We start from the raw sequence: 16,138 nt of genomic DNA, 5'->3' as shown, positions 1-16,138 counted from the left end.
AATCAAAGAAGTTCCTAGTTTACAAAGTATTTTTATCAATAATGAAAAATTGAACTTCATCATGTTTTTTTTCTCCATTTATTTGGGGCAGAAGACTACAAACTATGGGCCTTGGTGATCTAATCCTTCGAGCTATCTCATCTCCTAAGTGGTTCCCCGGGCTGCTTCCACTTAGTCTCCACTGCGATAGCCACAGCTGGCCCTTTATGAGATGAGGGGGTCATGCTGCTTCTAGGACCCAGCAGCCTTCTCCTCACTCATGTGAAAGCCAAGCTCCCACGGCGGCCTCCAGGCCAGACACCACCAGGCCTCCCGTTTCTTTCCACACACGAGGCTTATTGCTCTTCCCACTTGCGGTGCTCTCTACACCCACTGCCCTCCTCACTGTTCCTCTAACTCTCCAGGGAGTTCTACCTCGGGGCTTGTTCTGACTTCTCCCCCTGCATGAGGACATTAAAACTCTTACAAGTAAAGAGTAGAAAGATCAGTAGAGGGAAGGGAACAGGGAGTGGGAGGAAGGAAGGAGAAATAGTGAGGACTGAATCAGAACAAATTATATTCCGTGCCTTAATAATTATGTCATAACATACTCTATTACCATGTGTAACTAAGAACCAATTAAAAAAAAAAAGAAAAAAGCTAGCTCTTTGGTCCAGAAAACCTTCTGAAACTTATCCTCAACACTATCACACACACCCTAAACCCCTGATCTTTCTCCACAGCATTAACTACCTTCTCAGACACCATGTGATATGCACCTAGTCATTATTTCACCCCTCTCCTCCACCTAAGAAGATAAGCTCCCTGAGAACAGGTGTGTCATCTGCTGCAGTCATGACAGACCCACAGCACTGAGCAGTACCTGGCAGAACAGGCCCAAATCCTTGTGCAGTGCAATCCCCCCCCCCCCCGATATTGCTCTGCCTGCATCTATGTGTATATTTACTACTTCAAATCATTAAGCCTTTGTACGTATTTAAAATTCTTCCTTGATTTAGAGAGTCAGTAAACAATGTTTTAGTTTATGCAATTTAGGTCTGCCTTCATGGCCCAATTCATGGTCGACTTTTAAAAATGTTTCAAGTCTTCAAATACAAACTGGGTGTCCAGTTTGTGGGATGCAGCTAGTATTTAGTTTCCTCATGGTAAAACTCAACTTCTCTAAGGATCTGGTAGTTCAGTATATTTCACACATGCTACAGGTCTGTGCCACAGACGGGCATCCTCTATTGCAGTGAGAACACTCATCAGGACAGCCATATTGTAGAATCGACCACAATAAGCTCCTCTGATTACACAATCACTGATCAGTGTGATAAATGTTACTGAAAATAATGGGAACAATTGTGATTTGTTACAATAAGGCATTCGAACATGGCCTCATTCTTAACATCGGTGAAATCTAAGGTACAGAAATTGGATATAATAGAGTACTCCCCACCCTTACACAAACAAGGTCAAAAACTACCTAGCAAGACCCAGGGACTGTTGTCTGAACCCCACCTCTAAAATAGCTCTGTTCAGCTACTGGGTTAGAGGATGGCTCATGGTGATAAAAGGAATAAAACCTCATCCCTAAAATAGCAGTCTTGAGTAAGTGTGGCAGGATCACCTGAAGAGATAGCTGGAGTTTCTTCAAGCTTATACAATGGGTTGTTGGTCTGCCTGATGCCTGATTGCTCATGTATCTTTGTTCAATAAATATCCTTCTGTATGGCAGCATTTCAATTGAAATCTGCTTTCCAGCTGGTAAGGCCATGAGGAGCAGCTGATCAATAGCACCTAAACTTGTCATCCAACAGGATGACAAACAGCCTGAACCTTCTGCATAAAGAATTGGCCTGTGTTGATTTCCAGCAGCAACCATGACTGACCATTTGTCAGGCTCTCCTTCTGGATAGGTTTTGGGTCACGGATTTACAGAAGATATCCTCAGGCAGATATATCTGACAGTTGTATCTTCCAGCAACTATTAGTAAGGAGCACTGCCCTTTGTCCCTTTGAATGTTTTGCCTCAAGTCTCATCTTGGCTGACGTATACAACCTACACATATAATCGTGTGCACAGCACAGTATTTGCTTGCTATGTTTTCCAACTCCTTGTTTTTTAGATTGGTTTCTATTATATTGCATATGCTAAGCTATTAAATAAAGATAATAAATACTAAAACCCAGAAAAAAAGTTTATCATACCCTCTTTTTGTTTGTTTGATAAATTTTAAGAAGGAATCTGAACTAAAGAATCTAAAATATACAAGGCTACTAACAAAGTCAGTATTTTAAGCCTAGGCAATAGTTCAAGTGATATCATGGAGGAAAAACCAAACATTTGGAAAAATTTGTCCCTGTATTCTGGAACTGTGATACTAAAAATAATCGTGATAAAAAACATCAGAGACCGGAGTAGAATTTCAAAATATATTTCATATTTCTAGCACCATAAATAACAACATCTTAAAATATTTTTATGAGAAATATAGTTTTGGTAATAAGCAACCATTTGATAATTACATAAACATGCAACAAACATACTCTACATGTGTAATTTAAATATATGAATAAAATATCCTTTATGATTGTACTTCACATAAAAGCAATAAATTACTTTTCCATTACTTAATAAAATATTGGCGAGGTAAGTTCACAGAGTTGTGCAGTGAATCCTACTGCCAGATGCGGCACCTGGAAGCCCTCGCACACAGAGCTGGAGCCCCCTGAAGGCGCGAGGTCTCCAGATGCAGAGGCACTGGTGAACAAATAAGGGCTGCCCCTCAGCTGTGGGCACTTTGGTGAGGGTCAGACACAGGAGGAGAGTGGGTGGGAGATGGGTAAGACCACATCAGCTTCTCTCGCCATTCCAAGTGATCCCTCTCTACTCCACCTCCTCCAAGAAATAGTCTCAAAAATTATTTAAAAATTTAAAATCTCACTTTCAGTAAAATAGCTGTTTAGTATTTTCAGCGAAAAATGCTTCATTTTCCTCCTTTAATCTCCACTCTATGACCAAATGTCCTGAAGATACCGTTTTTCTTCTTTTAAAGTTGCCAAGGTTTTCATTGCTTCTAGTTTGTCAACTCCAGCTTCTTTGCTTATTATTTCCACAAGGGCATCATTCACATCCTTGGCCATATTCTTAGCATCTCTAGAAAAGAAGGTAACAGCACCCTTTGTCAACAGAGCCGTCACGCGCTCCTCACTTCACGCCCAGTCGGCCCCTTGCTGCAGCCTCTTGGTCCCCCCTCATTCTCTCCCCCATTTCCCAGGTCTTCCCGCCTGCCCACCCCACACCAGGCCTTCCCGGGCGGCCACCATTCCACACCACAGCGCAGACCACATGATTCCACGGCTTAACAGCCACCACAGGCTTCCCTGCAGCGGCGGCGGCATGGGCTCAAGCCTGCGGCTAGCCTCAGCCAGGCGCACAGCAGCCTGTGGTCTTGAAGGGAGCCAGCCGCGGTCACCGAGGCCCTCCCTGAGTGCTTCAAGTTGCTCACGCTGGTGCTACGGAGACGGGGGAGGCCTCCTGAGCACTCCTCTGTGCCCTGCAGAAAGCTTCCCTGGCTTTCCCAAGAGGACAGGCTCTGAGGGCAGGAAGCCTCCCGCCCTCCCCATGTCTGTTCTTCAGTGTGGCCAAGCCCCACAGGCACTCCTACATTGGCCAAAGGAAGGACACGCGGCCAGGACTCTGGCATGACGACGTGACTGGAATGGAGCCTGCCCTGGCCAACAGCAGAACTCCTCAAGGAGTCTCTAAGGAGCCAGCTCGCCCTTCTTATCGCGCTCTCTTGTCAACTGCTCCCCAGAGCTGCCTCCCCAGGGCTCTGCCCTCGCTCACCTCTTGCTGCCAGCTCTGCAGCTGCCCTGCCAACTCTCTCACCCATGACCTCACGAGCCTCCTCCCTGGGAGGATCCCCTGCTCCCTGCTCAGTGTCCCTTGCTCCGCCCCATCTGCTCGTCACTGTTGGAAGCCGAGGAGATTCATTGTGAGCCCTTGTCTCTGGACACTGCTGTTAATGCCTTGTGTCTCCCCGACGGGGGTGACAAAGCACCAGTGACCAGAAGAGCTGCTCACAGGACACATTTTAGGAGACTGGACACCTGTGCTCTTCTCCAAGTTCTCAGCTGCAGTTCTCTGAACTCTGGACAGTTGACTCAGGTTGCACTATCTACACGTGTCTCCGAACACCGATGGGCCCATCCTCTGTGAAGAGGACGAAAACCAAGACCCTCGCTGAAATTCACTGAAAACGTAAACCAGCACAATGTGCAGGGCTCCTGCAGTGCTGTCCAACTGAGTCACAATCTACTCACAGGTCATGGGATCAAAGCCATGGAAGCCAAAGCAGCTGTACTTTTTTCTTAAACAGTAAATATTAAAAAATGGAAGAAAAATCATGAGATATGTCTCAAAAGATAAGTAGAAAACTGTTATTTCATCAAACCTGTTTAAATTATATGAATTTTGGGTCATTTTGACAGTACCTCATCTTGTATATTAATTAAAAAAAAACCAGTCTGACTCAGTCACTTAGAGAACGTGTTAAATGCTAAACATATGTATGTTAGGATCAGAGTGAATTTGTGATCTCAAAACTACTTTTTAATCAGCAGGAATTTGTTGAACGATTCCCAGCTTATGTCAACGTTAACACCACAAAGTATGCCTTGGAAAAAAAGGATCCTAATATGTAAAACCACATTCTCTCAGTGAAAATAACACTTTCTCCCATTTAGCCCAATGATAAAACCACAAACTCATCCCCCACAAAGTCAATCTGGAGAAACAATGTCTTCATGTGAACTGAACTTTCAGAGCCTCACAGGTGTCTTGACTGAGAGCGCGAATGCACCTTCCCTGTCACCTCCTGGTTCTGACTACCTCTTGGCTGTGGAACGTGTGCTGACCTACTCCTGTGCTCAAGAACCAGACAGCTCGGCCCTCCACCTGGATGGCGGCCTCTGCATCCCCTGCTCCTTCCCGTCTAGCACTCAAGCACACTGGACACGTACCCGCACACGTACAGGCAGCTCGGCCCTCCACCTGGATGGCGGCCTCTGCATCCCCTGCTCCTTCCCGTCTAGCACTCAAGCACACTGGACACGTACCCGCACACGTACAGGCAGCCCTTCTCGTGCAGCAGGATCCTGGCCACCTGCGGGCCGTGAAGCTGGAGGCTGTCCTGCACGTACTTGACTGGGGCTTCCTCCTCCTGCAGGGCAGCATCTCTTGAGAAGGAGACCTTCAGATGAGTCAGAACCCCACGCTGCAGGAAATGCCTGAGCTCGTCTCTGAAATACAACACATCACGGATCACTGGAGGGTAGAGTTACAAGGTGGATGAAGGCTGAATATTAGAAGCGTACACTCAGTGGCTGCATGTCACAACAGAGGAAATGCACAGTACCTGAACAAATAGTCCCTGTCCTTGTGTCTGCAGCCAAAAAACAACCACATTGCTCCAAAATTTCCCTCTGGGTCCTGTTCTTGTAGTTTCGCTCTAAGAGAAAAAGAAAGTTGAGATGTGTAATATTAAAAACATTTAGAACAAATCTCCATCAGAAAAGACCACCAGCAAACTCAAGTGCACAGAGTGCACCTATGCAGTCATTCAAAGGTCACCCATTCGGTCAACACTGACTACGGTTGAGATCTCCACTGTTTTGTCACGCTGGAGATCCAGCCCAGGTCTGTGCACATGCTAGGCCAATGCTCCACCACTGAGCCATATCCCTGTCCTGGTTTGGATCTCAAGTGTCCACCAAAGACCATGTGCTAGAGGCTTGATCCCTGGGGTGACACAATGGGAGGTGGCAGAACTTTCAGAGGGGAAGGTCTTTCAGTCATTGGGGTGTGCCTCTAAAGGGGACCACAGGACTCATCCCTCCTTCTTCCATTTTTGCTTCCTGGCAGGAGGTGGGCAGTTTTGTTTCACCACACGTGTGCCATGACATACACAGGGCCAACCATCATGACCCTCCACAGCTGTGGTCCAAGTTGGTTATCTCACATTTCATCACAGTGTGCTGAGAACTGCCTGGCAAGTTTCACTGCCACTGAACCGGCTGCCAGGGTCCATCCAGCAGACACTACAACAAGGAAGCATGTCTCGGTGGACATCCCTGAATCGCATGTGACTACAACAACAGGGTAATTCAAAGAGGACCCTGTGCCATGACAATAATTTCTACCTTAAATAACATTTGCAGCAAATTTAATGTCTGAGATAATTCTTACTGGTTGGAAAAGTCGCACAGGGCATAAGAGGTAGAATGCATAAAAGCCAGTTAGGAGAAGACACAGCAGTGAGCCCAAGTGCACCTCCCACTGCACTCCTGCAGTCTCAAGGGAACAACTGTAGCATCACAATGGCCACGCAAAGGACACTTCTCCACGTGAAGGGAGCACACGGGAGAGCCCGCACCAACTCACGGCATGGAGAGCAGCGTGCCTGCTTTACAGGCAGCAGTTCCATTCTGAGTTAATATCACTCTGTTGAAATGTGCTGGTGCCTGACGTCTAACTAAATCTGTTAACTGCCAATTTCATCCAGAAACAGGAGGAAAGCCTGAACCACACCACAGTATGAAAGTGTGCCTGAAATTCAGCCCCAAGTACATGTGCTGTATACTACAGTGCAGCTGAAACATAACCAAAGTGTCACAGCAAAGCAGGAAGCCCCAATCTGAAGCAAACTCTGTGAAACACACTGTGTTTACTTTTTTCATGGTGACAAATGCTTATGCTGTCACACATCTGATAACGATTTTTAAAAGAAAAAATTTACAACCAAAGTTTGATTATTCTAAAAACTACTGATGAAATAAAAGAGACTGTTATATTTCTGCCCTGAATCTCAAGGGGTACATTTCTCCACCAGCAAAACAAGCACATACCTATGCTGCAGGAACCCAATAAAGGGGGCGACGCCGGTTCCGGGGCCCACCATGATGATGGGAGTGGAGGGGTCTGCCGGCAAATGGAAGGAGTTTGTTGCTCGAGGAGAGATGGATATCTGGAATGTTAAACCAACAGTGGTGAGTTTGAAAGAAAACCCAGCAAGAACGTGTAACCAAGGCGATCTCTGCTAAGGAAATCAGAAAGTGCAAATCCCCCCCTTATAAAGCACCATTAATAGCAAAATTAAAGCTTATTGGAACCACGAACACATTTGTCACTATAGAGAAATAAACACTTGTCTTGCAAATTTCTTCTCTATTCATATTGAAAAGTTTTTTAAATGACATGATATTTTTTAGAATGATACAACTATCTTTCAAGGCCCAGGGATTAATCAGATCTGCTTTTTAGTAGGTAATAAATCATATGTATTAAGCAGAAAACTTGGTACATATGTATTATGCACCCAAACTCTGAGGACACGATTCTTCATGCCTGCACATGAAAGGCCACTAACGATGACAACAAGATGTAGTCATAAGCTATACTAAAAACAAGGAACCAAAAACACACACTAAGGACCCTTCAAAGACCATTCAGAACTACTGTTGTGGAGTTCCACATCCAATATTACCCAGAGTTATGATTTTGTAAAACTACCAACACAAGTGATGCAGTAAACAAAATCCTTTTTTTTTTTTTTTTTTTTTTTTTAATTTTGAAGATTTTCCTTCAAATCTTGTGCCAGACACTTTGGAAGGAATTAGTCTGCAAAGAGGTTCCCCTGTCATGCAAAAGGCACACTGAATTAACACTGAGGTTCCAGGACACCCAACGTGGTGGCAGTAGTGTTGTTCCAATTTGCCATGCAAAGACCACAGGAAGCTCTTGAGGAGCCTGAACACACGCCTTCTCAGTGGAAGGCTAGCAGAGCTATGTCTAATTACTGTTCTTATTATTCAGTTCTTATGAAGCCGAATCCGCAATTCCATTAGCCTAATTCACTTATTTAACAATTCTACCGCAGGGATTCAACATGGCAATATGGCAAGCACTAGAGACCCACCCAGAATGGCATCCCTGCCTGGTCACGTCTACCTACAGCAGAAAAGACAAAGAGAGGCAAGCAACACCATGACATCTGGAATCATCTCACATGCCCTCTTTGTTCACAGGGGAGTGGGAGAGGGTCCCCTCCTCCCTATGACAGAACTGTGGGAAGGGGATAATTCTGTAAATAACGGTATAATCTGCCACGGAGGGGGAATGTGTCTTGGGTCAAAGGCCAACATTTCCTACACTCTAATTAAACAGTCCTGTTACTAAGCATGATGAAACTGTATCCTTTCCCTCTGTGCCTACCGTGCCGGCACATTGGCATGCTGAGCAGGCTATAAATTCTGTTAAACAGACAAAGGAGGAGGGAGAGGCGGGTGGGAGAAACACCTCCAACAGGCCCCGAGCTTACACCGCTTGTCCTGAGCTATGGACTGTTAAGTTTCTGGAGACCATCTGCCATTTTTACACAATCATGAAGTGGCATTTTTATGTCAGTACTAGCACTTGTTTTCATAAGAGACAGTTTGAGTTTCCTACTGTTTGTTGAGGAATGATGAGTCCGTCATGATTAATGAAGACTGTGAAGCGGTTCTGTTCCGGGCAGCGGATGGGAAACACCCAGTGAAGGGGCAGATGCCAGGGCAGTCTTCCCTCAGCCCTCCTGAGCATATGCCCTAAGGTCTCCAAACGTCCCCACCCCAGGAAATTCAAGAAAGCACACCTGTCACACACCACACACGACACACTGATTTCTGCATTATCATGAAGACCGAAGGCTTCATGAGGAAGCCTGCAGTGTTACTTCAGCCATCCTTTGAGCAAAGCGGAAGACTTTAAATTGTTCTGTGTGTGTGTGGTTCCAAATGAGATGACGCCGAGTGCTGTCTCTCAGATGTCACTAAGTCCCAGCATAAATGTGTTCATAATATGTCCATAACACTATATCAATCCTTTCCTCCTAGGTGTTTTAAAAGTGCTTTCCCACCATAACTTTTCCCCAATAATGGCAGAGATTCAAATCCCACACACCACAATGACAAAAGGGGAGAAACGGGGACAGGGGAAATCCTAATGCTACAAGGCAGAGAATACCCAGCTACTCCTCGGCACAGGATGCAGGCTCTGCATGATGTCAAGTGCTGCTGTCCTTCCCCACCCTCCCTACGCTCCCTGCCAGGGTATGCACACAGGTCTCTCCACAACGAGGACAGACAAGGAAGGACAGACTGAAGAAAGCTAATGCTCTCTATGTTGAGGAAACATGGACTCACTAAGAGTGAATGGAAGTGAACAGTGCTATTCTGCCTCCCAACAGACATTTTAAAACTCAAGCACAGCACCCACTTTCTTAGCAGTGATGTAAGGCCAATGGACAGTACAGAAGGATGTCTGTGTGTGCAAGGTATCAATATTTGTTCATATATAGCAAAGACAACTTTAGCAAAGCTAAAATTCACTTTATTTAGTACCTTAGGAGCCAGGGCTTCTCTGCCATCTGCAGGTGATGCCTGAGTGTTTGGCTGAAGAATCGAGGCAACCAGCTTGGCCAGCCAGCCTGTGCACACGCCCTTCCGCAAAACCACCGCTGTAGCGTTAGAGGCGAACTCCACAATGTTAAAAATAAAATGAAGCCTTCCAGGGTGAAATAAGCCTGAGCTGCAAAGACACAGAGTAACTGACTTCCGCATGAGGACTGATACACGTGGGCCAAGTTCATCCTGATTTTTACTGCAGTGGGGGACAGTTCCTCAGGAGCTCTGAGCAACCTCAACTCCTCAGGGAAGAACAGTGCTTCTTCCTTGACCCTCTATCCTGCCACCCATTCTGCAATATCATTCAGCAAAGTTTCTAGTTTTATTTGCTTGTCTTCAATACGAGATAAGATTTATAAAAATGAGATGCCTTAAGGGTTTTCATGTAAAAGATTAATTTCTGCAGTCTCTATAAAGACCTTTTACCATATAAACACAGATAAATCCTGAGGAACATCCCATATATTATTAATATTGATAAAATTTGAAAGTAACTAAAATCTATACACCCAGAAAACTAAAAATTCAAAGAGAAAAATCTTTAAAATATATTTCCAAAAACAAAAAATATTTCTCGTCATGTTCTGTTAAATGCTAAATAATCTATTCTTGTGCTGTCACTGTGGAGCAGCAGGGAGAACCCAGGGAAAATCCAAGGGGCCCTAAGAGGGGAGGAGGCGGAGCAGGGAGGTGGTCAGTCCTCTGTGCCTTGCTCACCACACATGTCCTGTAGGTGGACTCTCTTCCCTGCCCTCTGCTGTCACCCAGGGGCCTACTGCCCTGAGGGAGGAAACATCAGCAGATGACAGGAAGCCACCTGAGGTCTTCAACGTGGGCTCCTGGAGGCCTGGAGTCCTACAGCTCCTCCTCTTCATGCCTCACCACGCCTGGCCCATCTTCCACAAGAAGGTTAAGTCTCCACTGAATGAATTAGCAGTCACCATGGATTGGAAGTCTGAGTTTTCATAAATTTTGGGGGAAAGATGCTATATGTTAACAAATATTAATACCTTGCACATGAATACGGTCTGGGCTGGAGTTTAGGAAGATGTTCTGGAAAAAAGTAAGCAATTATCAATTCACTATTATGGAAAATAACCTCGTTAAAAAAATTAAGACCTAAAATTGATTCCTGTTATGAGAGTATCTGAAAATACTTACATTATATTTTTAAGTCATATTTTATAGCTCTATAAATTCATTGTGTCTAAGTAAAAAGTTACTAAGTTTTCCCTTCTAATTTCATATGTGCATTGCCTTACATTGAAATAAAGTTATTTCTACCAATATGCTTGTTTGATAAACCAAAAGATACTAGAAATATGGTCCACAAATGGGCTTCAGAATTAAGGCACTAACTAAGCTTTTTTTCTTTTGTACTGTGGATTGAACCCAGGGGCTCTCTACCACTGAACTACATACCCAGCCCTTTTTATTCCTTGAGACAGGACTTAAGCTACTTAGGGACTCACTGAATTTCTGAGGCTGGCCTAGAACCCAAGATTCTTCTGCCTTGGTCTCCCAAGTCACTGGCATTACAGGTGTGCACCACCACACCAGGCGTTAAACTTCACATGTATGTACAATTTTTCTCAGGAGAGGTGTCCAGAGTTTTCAGGATCAAATAAAGTCAAGATTTCAAAAGAATCAGAGACCACTATTGCAAGCATTATTGAAAATACTTAAGGCAGATAAATAGTTTAAAAAGGAAATGTGGGGCTGGGGCTGGGGCTCTGTGGTAGAGCACTTGCCTTGCACAGATGAGGCACTGGGTTTGATCCTCAGCACCATATAAAAGATAAAAATACTGGGTCCATCTACAACTTAAAACAACAACAACAAAGGAAATGTATTCATACAATTAAAAAACAAGTGCTTATGGTTATAGATATTTTTAAACCAGAAACTCAGTGGTTTCAAGAAACACAGATTGTGCTCTTATAAAAGCAATTTAAGTTGTTAATAGTTGAATTGAACAGTAACAAAATTTTGAAATTTTTGTATTATGATACATTTTTAATAGTATTTATGCAAAACTTTGAAATAATCCATCTAAAATGGCTTAGAATTCTAATAAATAATTAAAGGACTCACCTTAACATTAAGCTTTAGATGTATTAATTTTTCCTAAAAAATTGTAAAATACCTTAAAAATTTTATAGGCCCCAATGTAATTTTTTTTAACATAGTTAATTTTTTCGGTGGTATTTTGACCTAGGATCTGTACCTGATCCCATCTATAAAACTTAACTGAAAAGCTGGGGCAACAGCCTGAAGGCAGGATGGTGAGGAACAGCCTCATGACTGAGTGCACATATTTTACTTTTTTATCATTTTGAGAATCCAAGTGGAATTGCGCCAACACGGAAGAGAAAGCCAGCCTGACCTGCTGGGGATGTGCCCTTCCCTGTGAACGCATCAGCGGGCCCCTGGCTGGCCCAGGACTAAAGAGGCCCAGATAGGCTTCGGGTCACAAGACACACGCGAATGTCAACAATCTACTTACAGCCCCCACAGGATACCAGAACAGGCCAAAACCACAAGCCAGGCGCTCTGCGGGACCACCTGCATCTGAAATACCTATGATGAGCCTGCCTCCTGTCCCCCGCCCCAGTAATGGACGTGTACAGGTACAAGAGGAGCCCCCTTTTGCTCCTGAAGGACCCTACACCTGGGCAGCCATGGGGACACACCTGCACTCTACACAGAGTACATGGCTCATCAACCTCTGTCAATTAAATATGGCGCTCAGTATCTTTGTCAAAGATAATTTTCTCTTAGCTCACTTTTAGATAAAATTTGGCAAAAGAACCTTCTGGAAAAAATAAATTGCAAATGATGAATTCTGAGAAAAAAAATTAAAACTGGTTCTGTTAAGAAAGAAAATGATAGGGACATTAATAGAAGAAAAAAAGAAAAAAATGAGGGAATCAAAAAGCCTGGAAGAGGGACCTTTGGCTCCTGGAAGGCAGCACAGATGTCACTGCTCCCTAAAGACAAGGATGCTATCCATTGCCACTTGTCAGCCACATGGGCACAAACGTTGCATGGGATTCAGACACACAGCCACACAGGCACTGGCGTCTCAGATCCCGAAGAACCCGGGGACCGGGCAGCGAGGACTCACCGAGCAGGAGACTGAGCGGCGGCTGGCAAGACGGGAAGGCCAGCAGGAGGTCCAACAGGCAGGCACTGGCATCGCGCACGAAGTGGTTGTAATCCCCTGCCCCCTGTTTACTGCACAGCTCCTGCAGCCTCCGCTTTTCGGCACTGTCCCTGGTGCAGTCAGCAAGAGCCCGCAAAAATGCCTGGGGAAGGAAGCAATTTAGTGAGCCGAGCTGTAAAGCAGGTAAAACGATCAGAACGTCTAGCTGGAGGCGTGGGTGGTGTGGTTCAGTGGTGCAGCACATGCCTAGCACAAGTCAGGCCCAGAGTTCACCCAGCTAAGCAAGGAAAAGGGAGAATCACCAGGAATGTGGCCAGAAAAACTGAATTTGATTCATTAGTTGCTTTAATCTTGGCCTGCTCAGAAAATTCTACTGCCATGTTCAATTTTCAGTCACTTTTGCTCTATCTTAAGCAACCTGATCAGTCACAAATACAATCCCAAATTGTCTATCAAGACTGATATCAGAGTATGACCACAAAGTTCTATAGCTCAAGATTTTATCTCAGAACACACCTAGTTTTTGTCTTGGCAAATGATTACAACCTAGCTGTCACTGGGATTGGCTAACTTCATTTAGCATCATATTCTCCAATTCCATCTATTCACCTGCAAATGCCATGATTTTATTCTCTTTTAATCCTGAATAATATTCCACTGTGTATATATAACACATTTTTTTATTCATTCATCTATTGAAGGGCATCTAAGTTGGTTCCACAGTTTAACTACTGTGAATTGTGCTGCTATAAACATTGATGTGGCTGTGTCCCTGTAGTATGCTGTTTTTAAGACCTTTGGGTATAGACCAAGGAGAGGGATAGCTGGGTCAAATGGTGGCTCCATTCCAAGTTTTCCATGGATTCTCCATACTGTTTTCCATATTGTCTACACCATTTTGTACTTCCATCAGCAATGTATGAGTGTGCCTCTTCCCCCACATCCTCACCAACACTTATTGTTGTCTGTATTCTTAATAGCTGACTGGAGTGAGATGAAATCTTAGAGTGATTTTGATTTGCATTTCTCTAAATGCTAGAGATATTGAACACTTTTTCATATATTTGTTGATTGACTGATCATATATCTTCTTCTAATAAGTGTCTATTAAGTTCCTTGGCTTATTTATTGGGCTATTTGTTTTTATGATGTTAAGATTTTTGAATTCTTTATATATTCTAGAGATTAGTGCTCTATCTGATGTGAGTGTGGTAAGAATTTATTCCCAATTAGTAGGCTATTATTTACTTTACTGATTGTTACTTTTGCTGAGAAGCAGCTTTTTAGTTTGAATCTATCCCATTTATTGCGCTATAGGAGTCTTATTAAGGAAGCTGGGGCCTAATCCAACATTATGGAGATTTGGGCCTGCTTTTTCCTCTATTAGGTGCAGAGTCTCCGGTTTAATTCCTAGGTCCTTGATCCACTTTGAGTTGAGTTTAGTGCACGGTGAGAGACAGGGGTTTAATTTCATTTTGTTGCATATGGATTTCCAGTTTTCCCAGCACTATTTGTTGAAGAGGCTATCTTTTCTTCAATATATGTTTTTGGCATCTTTGTCTAATATAAGATAACTATAATTATGTGGGTTTGTCTCTGTGTCCTCCATTCTGCACCACTGTTCTACAAGGCTATTGTGGTGCCAATACCATGCTGTTTTGTTACTATTGCTCTGTAGCATAGTTTAAGCTCTGGTATGGTGATGCCACCTGCTTCACTCTTCCTGCACAGGATTGCTTTGGTTATTATGGGTCTCTTATTTTTCCAGATGAATTTCATGACTGTTTTTTCTATTTCTGTGAGGAATGTCACTGAGATTTTTATTTGAATTGCATTAAATCTGTACAGTGTTTTTGGTAATATGACCATTTTGACAATATTAATTCTGCCTATCCAAGAACAAGGAGATCTTTCCATCTTTTAAGGTCTTTAATTTCTTTCTTTAGCATTCTGTAATTTTCATTGTAGAGGTCTTTCACCTCTTTCATTGACTCCCAAGATTTTTTTTTTTGAGGCTATTGTAAATGGGGTAGTTTTCCTTGTTTCTTACAGAGGATTTGGCACCGATATTTAGAAATGCTTTTGATTTATGGGTGTTGCGTTTATATCCTGCTACTTTGCTAAATTCATTTATTAGTTCTAGAAATTTTCTGGTGGAATCTTCTGGGTCTTCTAAGTATAAAATCATATCGTTGGCCAATAGTGCTAATTTGAGTTCTTCTTTTCCCATCCATATCCCTTTAATTTCTTTCATCTATTTCTCTGGCTAGTATTTCAAGAACTACGTTAAACAGAAGTGGTGAAAGAGGGCCTTCTTCTTGTCTTGTTCCAGTTTTTAGAGGGAAGGCTTTCAATTTTTCTCCATTTAGAATGATGTTGGTCTGGGGCTTAGCATAGATAGCTTTTACATGTTAAGATATGTTCATGTTATCCCTAGTTTTTCTAGTGTTTTGAACATGAAGGGGTGCTGTATTTTGTTGAATGCTTTTTCTGCATCTATTGAGATGATCATATGATTCTTAACTTTTAAGCCTACTGATGTGATGAATTACATTTATTGATTTCCATATGTTGAACCAACCTTGCATCCCTGGAATGAACCCCACTTGATCATGGTGCACTATCTTTCTGATATGTTTTTTCCTGGACTATTTCTACATGCTTAATTTTTATAATGAGCATATTATTTTTGTGATAATGAAAAATATCCATATATGTACTTTGCAAAAATTTTTAAAATGATGCTAGTAACCAAAACTTAATTTACCAAACCTAATCAAGAAGTTTTTAATCACAGAGAATTAATTCTAAATTTACTCAAATTATATCTAGGACTCAGTCTCTCTAAAGTGATCTGCTTCCTAAAGACTAGAGATGCAATAAACACATGAACGAAACAGAATAAAAACCACACTGGGGAGAGAGTACCCTACTAATTGCACTCTTTATGCTCAGTAAAATCCAAGCCAATACACAGCCCAGAAAACTTATCCATTAATACCACTTGAGTGGGGAATGGCAGAGCACACCTGTAATTACAGAAAATTGGAATGCTGAGGCAAGAGGATTGCAAGCTTGGGGTCAGCCCCAGCCCTCTGTGTTCAATCCCCAGTGTGCCCCGACCAAAAAAGGAAAAAAAAAAAAAAATTAGGAGTATTTTCTTAATATAACTCCTGGTAAAATGCTGACCCCTAGTGGATAGTTCTAGCTCTGAATTCATCTAAAGGCCAATGTAACCTACTGCAAGACTTCCAGCTTCCCTGAAGAACTCTGACTCTGCAATGAGTGATTATGTGGTGCCAAAAGAAAGCAACTCAGGTGGTGGCAAGCAGGCTTCTCATAAGCTTCCTGGCATCAAGAGGGAAGGAGGAGCACTGCGCAGCTGGACAGCACCAGGCCTATCACAGATCAATGTAATACATGAAAGTGAAAACGCAGGGAGAAAGAGACCTGCTTTATGAATCTCTTCATGATCCTCCTACA

At 43.2% G+C, this 16,138-nt stretch overlaps 1 protein-coding gene across 3 annotated transcripts in view; it reads right to left on the bottom strand.

The window, feature by feature from the left end:
* Positions 1 to 2,404: 2,404 nt before the first annotated feature.
* The window catches only part of Mtrr (5-methyltetrahydrofolate-homocysteine methyltransferase reductase), a 30,284-nt gene continuing 16,550 nt past the window's right edge, over positions 2,405 to 16,138 (bottom strand). Inside the window, exons 9-15 of one of the 3 annotated variants that reach the window (XM_026397074.2) lie at positions 12,617 to 12,797; positions 10,500 to 10,542; positions 9,427 to 9,613; positions 6,895 to 7,013; positions 5,406 to 5,498; positions 5,191 to 5,289; positions 2,405 to 3,142 (exon numbers count right to left, since the gene is read on the bottom strand). In XM_026397074.2, the coding sequence (XP_026252859.2) occupies positions 2,998 to 3,142; positions 5,191 to 5,289; positions 5,406 to 5,498; positions 6,895 to 7,013; positions 9,427 to 9,613; positions 10,500 to 10,542; positions 12,617 to 12,797 (867 nt within the window). In that variant the 3' untranslated portion in view covers positions 2,405 to 2,997. Of the gene's footprint in view, positions 3,143 to 5,106; positions 5,290 to 5,405; positions 5,499 to 6,894; positions 7,014 to 9,426; positions 9,614 to 10,499; positions 10,543 to 12,616; positions 12,798 to 16,138 lie in introns of all 3 variants that reach the window. The other 2 variants (XM_077799973.1, XM_077799976.1) reach the window with 2 other exon arrangements.

This window comes from Urocitellus parryii, chromosome 1 (genome assembly GCF_045843805.1).
Source record: "Urocitellus parryii isolate mUroPar1 chromosome 1, mUroPar1.hap1, whole genome shotgun sequence".
NCBI lineage: Eukaryota > Metazoa > Chordata > Mammalia > Rodentia > Sciuridae > Urocitellus > Urocitellus parryii.
This window is presented reverse-complemented; position numbering and strand designations above follow the sequence as displayed.